We start from the raw sequence: 13,033 nt of genomic DNA, 5'->3' as shown, positions 1-13,033 counted from the left end.
ATCGCTTGGGGCAACTTCTTAATGCGATGGTTTGCCCTTGTACTATGATCTTGTGTTCTCACTTTGTTACATGCAATTTATACAGCAATTCATTGTGTATCAATCTTAACAATATAAAATTTACCAAACTTCACTATCAAATATACAATCTAGTAGAAATTTTTTTACACTGAAATATTCACAATTTTTCTTCTTAATCACTGTATCCTATATTTGTCAAGATATATATATAAATATATACTAGGATGCAAGCATGTCCTTTCAGGGTTTAACTTGTTAAATTGTGATTGAATAAATTCCTAATGAATTTTATTCATTCAAAATTCACATCACATCTGAGAGCTGCTCAACTTTTATTCACTTGAAAACTTGTTTACATGTTTTTCTTTTCAATATGAAGTAAAATTGTTTAATTCTACTAATCTTTTATGCATTATGGGATACTTCGTTATGAATAAAGATATGTTTAATTGAAAATATAAAGCAGTAGAATAATTTTTAATACCTAAACTAATGTTTAATAGAATTGCTGTTAAACTGATGGTGGATGTTGTGTCGAGATGACATACACATGATTCATTGTTGAACTGTGATATATAATATCTGTAATAAACTAGTTCTGAGTCTCTTAGGTCTTTTATGTAAGCTGACCAAACGTGGTTTAAGATAAGGCTTTGATTTTTATTATTACATCATGTAATAATATGATTTAAATTCTTCATTCAATTTTATTGAATTTAACAGCTATATTTTTGATTTGTTAAATTATTTTGTTAAAATTGAATTGTCTGATGTACATAAACAGAAAATTTTATAAACACCTGGCCTCTTAATCAAGGAATCAGTATGTTTCAATGACCTAAAGCAACACAGAATTGTGTGATAGGTAGGCAACTACGAGGGTACACTGTTTCAATATGTACGTTAGCTATTTTATCAGATAAATTTTTGATGAACAGCAAAATAACTGCACCTTTTTAAGTTCATGTTTTCTTGCATGTGTATTGAGATATTCTGTAGTTCTTATAAAATATTTTTGATAGCTTTTAGATTTGTAGCTATTCTCGATTGTAATCTACACATTATGTTGGTGAGAAGCAGCACATATTGTGTTGTGTCATAAATTTTTGCAATCATATGTATGACACAACACAATATGCACTGTTCAGTTTAATTACAATTCTATCAACATCAATTTATGTATTAAAAATCACTCTACTGCGCATTCAAAAATTTTTATTCCCGAAGTATAATGTAGTATATAACAGACAAATTGAATAAAACAATTTTTGCTTCGTATTTTTTACAGTGTAGTGTATACTGGAAGGAGTGTTGTGAACAACACAAACCACAGAAACTTGATGTTAGGGTTCAATTCACTCTCCTTAACTTCAAAGTAATAAATAAATCATCTGACAGGATGAAATCTCTCTTCTTGGACTGACATTAACCTCTATCTCTTCTTGGCATAAACACAACTACATTAATAGCTTTCTCAGCCTCTAAAATACCAGGCATCTTTTTACTACTCAAGATGCTACTTATCACTCATCCAAGTACTCTATACAAATCCCAAATTTCCCCAATCTCAGAATACTGTTTACATGTTTTAGGTGATGGACTATAAAACTCCCTAAATTTTCTTAATCTGTCCAGAGAACAATTCGGCTGGCAGATTATCCTTCTCTTTCTGACTTACTTACTTCACCCACCATCCCACAGAAAGTCTGTTTCAGCTCTGTGTCATACTGCGAACTTTGAATCTATCATTCCTTGACTTTCCATTGGTCCTACTAAGTCAAGAGAAGTAGTTGCCTAATAGCCTTTTACAGTCCCAACTGTAAATTCATTACACCTGCTTCTCCACTTCCTATTTTATTCCAACTGTCTCTGCTTTCCTGAAATGTCTTTCTCACCAACAACCACAACCTCCAGCTTTTAAAGAAAAACATCAAGTGGTTTCCTTCTTTCCTGCTACTGCTTATACCCTACACACGGTGCTAATGTGATAAGGTTCTATTACCTCTCATGTGTGGGACAAATATAATAATAATAAGACATCCATATTGAAGAAAATCTTTACTACTTTTGAAGAACTATTCTATACTGCATTTGAAAGAATACTTTTTATTTAAATATATCCAAACCTATACACACAAAAGGTTGGCAGTCCTATAACATATTAATACTGTGTGTGTGAATGTGTGTGGATAAGAGATGAAGGAGAAAGAAAAACTGATGATTTCTTTCTTGAAGTCTCTGGAGGAGAGGGAGAAAGAGAGAATGTTCCAAAAAACAGAGATAGATCAGAACAAAAGAGAAGTTGCTTTAGTAAGCTCCAAACTGTATAGAAAATTGACTAGCAGCTACTTGTTTCTTAGTCATGGAGTGGAAGTATAATAATGGTGATCAGTTAAGTAGAACACTATGAAAATACCTATAGGAGAGACTTAAGGTAGAAACTTAGCATCTATGAAAAACAGTGATTGTAGTGAATCTATGAGAGAGAGAGAGAGAGATCATTAATAAACTGATGTGGTCTCATCCAGAAAGCATCAAGTATTCCACAGCTGTGCAGTTGCATAGGTGAGAAGTAATGGCTTGAGCAAAAAAAAAATAAAATAAAATAAAATAAAATAAAAAACATAGTTCCACAAATCCATCTTGCAGCATCAATACTACACCAAGAAAAATTTGATACAGCAAAACTACCCACTTTAACAAGTACAGAAGTGAAATTTAGCCCAAGAGAAATCTGAATGTGTTTGAAGATCTGGACATTATCAGAAGTAAGGGGAAGTGAAGTGAAATCCTATAGAAATTCTCAATAGATGTTACCAAATTTAATTATACATAATTTTTAAAATTATTAATAACTATTTCATTTTTTCTATGAGTTCATTGTAAAAACCATTACCATTTTAATAACTTCAATGTAACTGATCTACAGTGCATGCCAATCATAGTAATGTTACTACTTACTGACACTGAATCTTTATGTCCTTTAAAAGTATGAATTAACTCTAGTGTTTCTGGATTCCAAATATGAATAAGCTTGTTATGGCATCCAGTAGCCTACAAAGTGTAAAAGAAAATATTGATAATATATAATTTTATATATTTGTTAATGAATAATTTTATATACAATTAATCATGCATAGCTACATCCCTTCCCCCACATACATCAATGAACAATAAAAATTCCATATCATACAGATGGGGTATCATTAAACAGGACCACTGAAGAGAATATTGAGATACTGAGGATCATTTCAAATACATAGCAGTTTCTTTCTGCTATACAATTTTCTTGTGATCTCAGTTTATTGAAATTTTTAAGCTCAATAACACAAATTAAATGAAGCCATATCAATTTTTCTTCATCATCATCATCATCAAATTCCTGCCATGTACCCTCAAGGGGTGTACAGGATATGATAGTACTACATGAAAAATTTACATCATTACTAACTTCCTATCTACAATTTTCATCCAAATCAGTCTCTTACTTGCCAAGACTCCAACATTATCAGATCTTATATTTCTATTGTTTAAGGCACTTTGTACCGTATCAATCCACCTATATCTTGGTCTTCCTTTGGGTCATTTTCCTGCCAACCTGGCAGAGAACACTTGTTTTGCTAATCTTTTCTCTCCATTCTATTTAAGTGACCATACCACCTCGGATTAGTTCTGCTAATGCATTACTGGATGCTGACAATGTCAAGTTCTTTCCTAATATCCTCGTTTTTAATATGATATTGCCATTGATGCCATCTGTTCACGCCTCTAATCTTTCTCAAGATTCTCATATCCACGATCTCTAGTCAAGTGTTTTACTTCTGACCCAGCTCTCAGATCCATAAGTTACAACTGCTTTGAACACTGTCTTGTATACAGCTAATTTAGTGTTCCGACTAATTTCTCTCTTATTCCATTTGAATTTATTTAATTGACTGCCTACCATACCAGCTTTGTTGATTCTGTTGTCTATTTCCATATTTAATTTACCATCTTCACTAAAAATCGAGACTAAGTAGCTGAAATGTTTTACTTGTTCCACAGGTTCTCCTTTCACAAAAACAGTTGACATTTTCTATGATTCTGCCTATTTTCATTGTCTTTGTCTTTTTATTGCTGACCTTCATACCATATCTATTACAACAGTTATTCAATTTAGTCAGAGAATCTTGCAGACTTTTAGCAGATTCATTTGGAAGTATAACATCGTCTGCATAAAGCAAAGAGCTGACATTAACATCTCCAATTCTGATATCATGTTTAATACCACTTCATAATGTAATCCATATGGATAATGAATAAGAAAGGGGATAATGTACATCCTTATCTCACACCAGATTTAACATTAAACCATCTTCTTGTACTTCCTTCAATTCTAACTGCTGACTTACAACTCAAATAAAGACTAAGTATTGCTTGATATAATGCCCCATTGACACCATATAACTGTAGCGTATTGAATAGCTTCTCTCTTGGCACCTTGTCATATGACTTTTCCAAATCGACAAAACTTAAATACAGATCTTTGTTATATTCCCATGATTTCTCAACCATTTGTCATAAAGTGAAGATCTGATCCTGACAACCTCTATTTGACCTGAATCCAGCTTGTTCTTCACCAAGCTTTTCTTCCACAATTCTTCTCAACCGTTTCTCAAGTATACTTGCATATATCTTATCAGGAACACTCAATAGGGATATACCTCTGTAATTCTCACATTCAGTTTTATTTCCCTTTTTATATATGGGTACTATGAGAGTTCTACTCCAATCATCTGGAATCCGTCCCTCTGTCAAGGCATTCTGAACTATGTGCAACCACTGTAAGACATTTATACCACCATACTTCAGCATTTATGGTCGAATATCATCTACTCCTGCTGCCTTTCCACATTTCAAGCCTTTGATGGCTTTTTTTACTTCAAGTATGGATATGTATTCCTGACTGCATGCCTGGTCAGCATTTTTTACCACCGTGCTGTCATCACTGCTTGTTTCATTTAGCAAATTTTCAAAGTAATTACTCCATACTTCATGGATATCTTTTTTCTCCCTTTTCATGTCACCTTTATCATCTCTAACATCTTCCTCCAGAATATTTTGCCACCTTCTTGATATTTATTTTCTATGTTCTTGCCAAAGTCCTCCCATGACTTTTGTTTAGCTAGTTTTACACACTGTTTAGCTTTCTTACTTTTGTCTCTGTATTCTCTAAGAGCACAAGCTGACTTATTTGCCAGGAACTTTTGATATGCTTTCTTCTTTTCCTTCACTACCTCTGTAACTTTCTGTGTCCACAATGGAGTTCTAATTTTTCTATCCTTGCAGACAACTTCACCACATGCCTCTCTAACTGAATCAATCAAAGTTTTCTTCAAGGCTTGCCACTGAATCTCTAAGGTTTGGTTCCTGTTCTCAAACTCTTTCATTTTTCCTTCAATAATCTTTGTGTATTTTAGTCTACGGTTCACATCTGAGAGCTGCTCAACTTTTATTTGCTTTAAAACTTTCTTACATGTCATTCTTTTCAATGTGAAATTCAATTTTATCCTGCTCAAGACTAAATAGTGATCACTTCTAATTTCAAATCCTCTGTACACTCTGGTGTCCTGCACCAGGGAGAAAACATCACTATCAACAATAACAGTCAATGAGACTTTTCTTATTCCTTGCCTCTTCTCTCCATGTGAATTTGTGCACATTTTTATGTTGGAACATGGTGTTAGTAATAACCAGTCCACATCCTGAGCAGAAATCCAACAGGAATTTGCCGTTATTATTAGCTTTGCTCTTTTCTCCAAATTTTCCCCAAACAATTTTGTATGTCTGACAATCACTTCCTACTCTGCTATTTAGATCCCCAACAAGGACCAACTTTTCCTTTTTCATTGTCCTTTTTCCTTTCTCTAGAGGCTCAAAAAATTCCTCGAAGTCTACCTTAGTAGAACCTTCTGTGGGACCATAGGCACAAATAAGTCTCATTGTCCAGTTCCCTATTCTGATATTTGCCCAAATCACTCTACTTGACACTGCCTGCCATTCAAGAAGATGAGCCTCATATTTTGTGTTGAATACTATGGCTACTCCTTCTTTTCCTTGATTGTCATTGCCTGAATATAACATTTTGTATTTATTGCTCAGAAAGATCTCACCAGTTTTTGTCTTTTTTGTTTCAGTCACCCCTATTATGTCGATCTGGTACTTATCTAATTCCTCTGCTAGCTCCATTTCTTTGCCATTCAGGCTTCTTATGTTGGTAGTACCAATCTTTAACTCTGGTGATGTTGTGTTGGAGTGTATGAACAGTTAAAAATTCTTTAAATTGTTGAGTGACTTTTATTTTTGTTGAAAGTAATAAGATCAACAAAGTTTTTAGTGCAACCCACTCCATTAAAACTTCCTTTACTATAACAAAGCACGAAGAAAATCCATGTTGCGACATCAATAATATACCAAAAGAAATTTGCTGCAGCAAAACTAACCAACTTAACAAAAGTAATCCACTGGCACTTACAAGTATCTTATGGTGAGAGTCAACCATATGTCTTTCTTTCCTATCTGCTAATTTTGTTCCTCTTCAACTACACAAACCTATATGTACTGACTGTCATTAATGAATTAAATAATTATTTTAGAAAGACAAAAATAAATTCTGTAGAAAACAAAATAAATTTTCCTTTCTTTTAAAAGCATATGAAGAGTTTATTTCAAAAGTGATTATCTCCAATTTTTAATTTTTTTGAGCTGACTACGTCACTGCATTGCTAAGATGCTGCTTTATATTGTTGCCATGTTTTTTTATTTATTTTTTTTATTTCCAAAATGGTGTAAATCCCATTGAAAACATAATGAAAATGTTTCCAATGTGACACATTTTGTTGTTGATGTTTTCTGAAATTTTTCATTTGAAGGAGATAAGTCTGTTTGGAAATAAGCTCTTCATATTTAGATTTAGAGGATGGTTTAAACTCTCAATAAAATTTAATGGAATGAAAACAGCAGGTTTAATTGTTCTGATATATTATCTCTGTCAGAGAGACATCTTCAGGAATACAATATTAAAATTGTAATAATACACAAAATAATAGTCTAATTTCTGGGAAAAATTTACATTATTTTTAAGTTTAAAGTCCCATGGGGGGGGGGGGGGGGAGACAGCTAAGAAGACTAGCCAACAGCACCCATACATGGAGCTGTTGGCTAGTCTTCTTAGCTGTTAGGCAGAAGACCTAAAAATTAAAGTTTTCCAAATCTTTGGAAGCCTAACACAACAATGTTCATTTAGATTAGGTTGGTTTTTCAAATCTACTGCTGATTCTAAAAGTTTCTCAAGTTTGTATTTGTTATGATGAAGAATAGTAGTTTTTTTCATCTAATCTTATGAAAGGTATCCAAAGCAAGGTCAGCAAGACCTGATTGACCATAGTTGTGGTGGGGGATATATTTCTTGTATTCATCAAGGCAGTTACTGACAGCTCTCCCACTTTGACCATAATCTGATAAGTTGCAAGAACAAGGAGCCTTGTAAACACCTGGAACAGAGAGGGAGGGGTGAATGCTTAGGAGAGCAGAGAATGGAAGCCAGCTTGAAAGTGATACAGAGATTTTATTTAAGTTCTGGCTTTTTATTTGAAGTGCCCCAGATACAGGGAATAGTAATAGCATTACTGTGGTCTGTATGTTGAAAGGGATGTGAGGAGGTGGCAGAGACAGCTAATTTGTAGTTTTTTGGCATCGTGACCTAGACAGGAAGGTCTGGCAAATAAAAACGAGTTCTGCTGTAAAAGAAACCTGGGTAGAACAGAGGAAACAATTTCATACTCTTGTAATTCTCTCCTTTGTCTCTCATTATTGTTTGTATTTATATTTTTTGATGTTGTCATTTTGTTGGTTTCATGCAATTCCTGTTGTCAATATACAATTTCCTTTGTTCTGGTTCTGGAGATTTCTTTTATTTCTTGCAGCTTCTATTTCTAGCTTTTTCCTTTGTTCTTTCCCACAATTTCCTTTGATACATTTTTCATAACTTGTTTTGTGTTGTTTCCTGTGATTTATTTTGCATTTCTGAAGATTTTCTTTGTTATGTTTTGCTGCAATTTTCTTTTGAGTTTTTTTGCACTTTGTTTTATATTATTTCCCATGATTCCTTTTATTTTCAGGATTTCCTTTGTAAGTTTTTGTAATGTTTTTGGTGATTTCTTCTGTTCTCTTTCTGGTAATTTTCTTATGGTTTATTCTGTATTATTTCTGATGATTTATTTTATTCCTTCCAATTTCTTTTACTTCTCATTATTTCCACTGTTGTTTCTGGATTTCATTTGTTCCATTCAGCACAATTTTCTTTGTTACTTTTGTGTCATTTCTCATGATTTCCTTTGTTCTATTTCCCATGATTTTCTTCTTTCTTTTTTTTTCTCTCCTCATGATTTGGTTCATGGGAATGGAGTAGAGGCTAGTATTTTTACCCTAATTCATAGTGAACTATTAGTTATCTCTGGTCCCTAAGGGTTAGTTCACTATAGTGATCATCTACTGCATTATTTCCTGCACATATTTCTTCAATAAACTGAAGGACTTGGTTTGACATATTTAAATTAGCTAATATTTTAAACAAATTGTCTGTTAATTTTAGCAAAGGATTTTTCATAATCAACCCATATTTCATTTTAAAATTGTTTTCTCTTTTCAACTATTAATCTTTGAGCAAAAATCGAGTATATTCAAAAGCAGTCTTTTCAATATCCATTTTGTTCTTCTACTAGTGTTTGTCAACTACAATCCTATGTAGCTTTTCTTTTAATATGCTTGCATATATTATTATGCACCCTGCATTTAGTAGACTAATTTGCCTATAGTTATTGCAGTCATCATTACTTCGCTCTTTTTTTTCCCACAAGAGTCAGAAGTTTTTCCAGAAATCCAAACTTTATTAAAGAATTTTAGAAGTCTTTCATTAAATTTTTTGTCTGCATTTTAGTACAGCTCCATATTTATATTTTCCTTCTCTTAGTGTTTTCCTATTAATGATTTTATTCATTGTATTTTTTAGTTCTGACATTGTAATAGTTTCTGTTAAGTCATTCTTTGTTTTCTAATTTTTTTTATTATTATCAGCCCAGAGGTTTTGAAAATAGGTTCCATGCCTTTCTAAGTCTATTGTTTGTGTTTTTACATTTTCTTTTATTTCTTTATTTTATAGGCTTTTGTTGTCGCTTTGAAATATCCTTTTCCAGTTCTGCTATAATATTATTCCACCTCTTTCTATATTCCCCCTCCCACTCTCTAATTCTCTTTTGGAATCACATTATTCTTTTGTACTCTATTTTTGCTTCTATTGTCTCGGAACATAGTCATTTTTTGCTGTGACTGTCTTTTTTATTTACTTATTTATTTTTTAATATATTTTCTATTTCTCCATTCCAGTTATATAGTCCCATTTTCTTTTCTAGTTTGTAGTCCTATAGTCTTTCTTTTGTAGGATTATGGATATTATTTCTGGAAAACTCCCATGTTACTCCTCTTAACAAACTATTATATTTACGGCTATTTTGTCTGCTTCTGTTTAGGAGTGCCCCTGTTTAAATGTCATTGGCTTTTTACTCACGGATTTTTAGAGCATTGTAGATGTATATTTACCAATAAATATATGTAGCATAAAAGAAGAGAAATTTACACATACCTTTTTCTGGGTGTTGTGGCTTTTCTTCTTTCTGCGATGTCCAAACTACTGTGTGTGTGTGTGGGGGGGGGGAGTTAGGCAATGTGGGAGAATTAAAATAGAAATGGAAAAAACCCGAGGTTTTTTGAATAAGATATATATACATATATATTATATTATTAGGGATGGGCGGAGCATTTTGTTTATATTTATATAGGGCGGGAAAAGGTGAAAGGGGTTGAAAACAGCAACTGATTTTTAGGGGGGGGGGGGTTGATGGGGTGCGGTCCGTTTCGACTATGCTTGGTCGTCGTCTGAACACATGGAGGAAGTGGATGCTATGTCAGGTCGGGTGGGTGCTTCTGCTTTTGAAGTGTTTGTATTATCACCTATTGGTCGGGTTGTAACCTCAATTTTATGTTGTGAAGCTTCCAAACCTCAGAGATTATGTAGAGCCTGTGGACGTTGATAGAGTTTGCGTCACATTTTATGGCTACTGTTTCTGATATTCTAAGCATTGTTTCATTGTCTTGTCTGTCTACTATGATGGCCTTGTCGATCTGCGGGATATGTTTTTGTTCAAGGGCATGAACAGCTATTTCCGTTTTTCCTGTGCTTTGTGTTCGATTTTTCTTGTTGATGTTGCGATTTTTAGTGTTTAAATATTCTGGAATTGGGATGTTACAATCGCGGAAGTGTTCTTGTAGTCTTGCCCATAAAGACCTGATGGTGGAACCTGTGTAGATGATATCACAGTCTTTTTGGCAGGGAAATTCACAGATTACGTTGTGGTGTTCAAATATTTCTTTTTGTACGTGAGATTTAGTGGGTTTAAGGAGATTTGCCAATTTTTGGTTTGTGGTGAATACCAGTTTGTAGTCAGTATGTTTGAAGATGTATTTATAGCCTTTGTATGTGTTTTGGGTGTATGGTAGTTTGAAAATTTTGTGTGTCGGGAAGTTTGTTTTGGTACTTGGGTTGTTTTGGTGGTTTTTGGCCATCCTGTTTGCGTAATTTTCTTTTGCAGTTTTTCCTAAGTTTTCTGCTGCTGCTTTCGTCAGGATTTATTTCAGATTTTCCTATTCCTCCTCTATGTCATTTGATTTTTGTATGGTTTCTGATGATTTTGATGCACAGTATGGGAATCTTGTAATGAAGAAATTCTGTCACTTTGTTGATAGACATTTTCCATTTTATTTATTTTAACCACTTGAGTTTAAGTTGAATTTTTGCTAATATCATACAATGTAATGATCAATTTAATTCAAAATCATGATCATACTCTTACATTCAGGATTAACTCATCTAGCTAAAATTTACAATAATGTAATCAACAAGATACATGGTTAGCCAGAGGATTTAAATCTGCTGACTGACCATGCATATTTGTGTATTTCTTTATATTTAAATATTAAGTGCATTATTCTCATATTATTAGGAATGATAAATTCTTGAAAGTCTGTATCTATTATGTCAGAAAATCAATGGGAGTCTTGTTGAGCAATTACATAGCCTCTATTTGAGTTGGAAGTCAGCAGACAGAACAAAAGGATATAGAAGGTTTTGATGCAAAATCAGCTGTAAAACAAGATTTAATTGTTCCATCTATATGGAACAATTGTGAAAGAAAGTGGCATTAGCTATGGTATAAAAAGTGGAAACATGTAAGAAAGTTTTAAAGCGAATAAATGTTGAGCAGCTCTCCGATGTGAAATGTAGACTAAAATACACAAAGATTATTGAAGGAAAAATGAAAGAGTTTGAGAGCAGGAAAACCTTGGAGATTCAGTGGCAAGCCTTGAAGAAAACCCTGATTGACTCAGCCAGAGATGCATGTGGTGAGGTAGTCTGCAAGGATAGAAAACCCACAACCTGAAGAATGAATACGCTAACCACTTGGTCAGATGATATTATACTTTTAAATAAATCTAGTACATGGTTTTCCAGATTCCTTAATTAAATTGAATAACTGTTGCAATCAATTTGGTATGGAATAAAATATTTACAGTAATCCCTCTATTATCAACCACAGTGGGAGAGCAATTTGAAAATGGATAACTGGAGGTGCAATTATATGGCATTATATCATGACACACTAACCCATTGAAGGATCATTAATTAAGTTTGTTCATTTTAATGTTGGATAATCAAGAGATCACTGGACTACCAAGAATTTCTATAAAAATGAGACCAAAACTGCTTAAATTCACAAGGACTACACATTTGAATAAGATTTTTAATTCGACAAATTTTGTTTTTCCTATTTAAAGAAAAAAAACAAAATTTCTTGTTTTGTTTTTCTTTTAGATAAAAAAAAAATCTGCTTATTTCTATCTAAATAAATAAGCAGAATAATAAGTTAAATTTGTCCAGAGTAATCCCTCTATTATCCAGAGACAAATTAAACATGGATGTCTGAATGAATCCAGCAATCAGAGCAGTCCAAAACAAAACAATACAAGAGATGATTCCTATAGAACCGTATTTCCCAAAATGTGGTACTCATACCCCCAGGGGTTAGCAAAAGTCTATGGGCATGTGACACTTTTTTTTTCTCTTTTATATTTTTGTTGCCATATTGACAGATAAGTGCAAGTCTATTCTATAATTAATTTGAATAATAATTAAATAAAAATAAAAAAATCTAAAGGAAGCTTCAAACAAAACGTATTGACTGACTTCTGTTAAAGCCATGTGTGGTTCACAGCATAACATGGTTTGAACTGTTTGCATTAAAAATTTAAAATAGTTTGAACTGGATTTCAAACTAAGTTCTTCTCAACAGAAACAATTTTATTCATCTCATTAACAAAAAATGTTTCATGTTTGTAATTTATTACAATACAAATCTTAAAAAATAAATACTTTTATAATTATTCATGTTTGAACAATATATTATTCAAATTTTCCCAAAGTTTATATCAATATTTTTCAGCATCATGTTGATACTATTACTACACAATACTGAGAATAAGTAACTCCACAAAAACTTCTTTGCAACATAGCAAATTGTCTAGTTTATATCAATATTTTTCAGTATCATGTTGATACTCTTACTGCACAATAATGAAAAGAAGAAACTTGTAGAACTTGTATGTTAATGATATTAAATAGATGATTAAAGATTCTGAGAATGCTCACTAAAGTTTCACTCAGTATGAAGCAATAAAATGTTTTTAATACAATAAATACTTACTAGAAATTTATTATCATATGACAGTGCCATAGAAAGTATATGTGCTGTATGTCCTATGTGAGTTGTTTCGGTTCCTTTTCTTCCACCACTTACAATTTTCAACTTCTTTCCAGTCTCAAGTGACCCTAAGGAAGAAAAATTGAAACTACATTGGTAAT

At 32.7% G+C, this 13,033-nt stretch overlaps 1 protein-coding gene across 1 annotated transcript in view; it reads right to left on the bottom strand.

Moving 5' to 3' along the window:
* LOC150098055 (U3 small nucleolar RNA-interacting protein 2-like) overlaps positions 1-13,033 on the bottom strand; it is a 190,013-nt gene that overhangs the window by 103,818 nt on the left and 73,162 nt on the right. Inside the window, exons 7-8 of the mRNA XM_090406409.1 lie at positions 12,876-13,000; positions 2,983-3,075 (exon numbers count right to left, since the gene is read on the bottom strand). Of these exons, the coding sequence (XP_090262535.1) occupies positions 2,983-3,075; positions 12,876-13,000 (218 nt within the window). The remainder of the gene's footprint in view (positions 1-2,982; positions 3,076-12,875; positions 13,001-13,033) is intronic.

The sequence above is a fragment of the Typopeltis vanoorti genome, chromosome 16 (assembly GCF_054136105.1).
Source record: "Typopeltis vanoorti isolate ZY-2024b chromosome 16, IOZ_Tvanoo_1.0, whole genome shotgun sequence".
NCBI classification, from domain to species: domain Eukaryota; kingdom Metazoa; phylum Arthropoda; class Arachnida; order Uropygi; family Thelyphonidae; genus Typopeltis; species Typopeltis vanoorti.
This window is presented reverse-complemented; position numbering and strand designations above follow the sequence as displayed.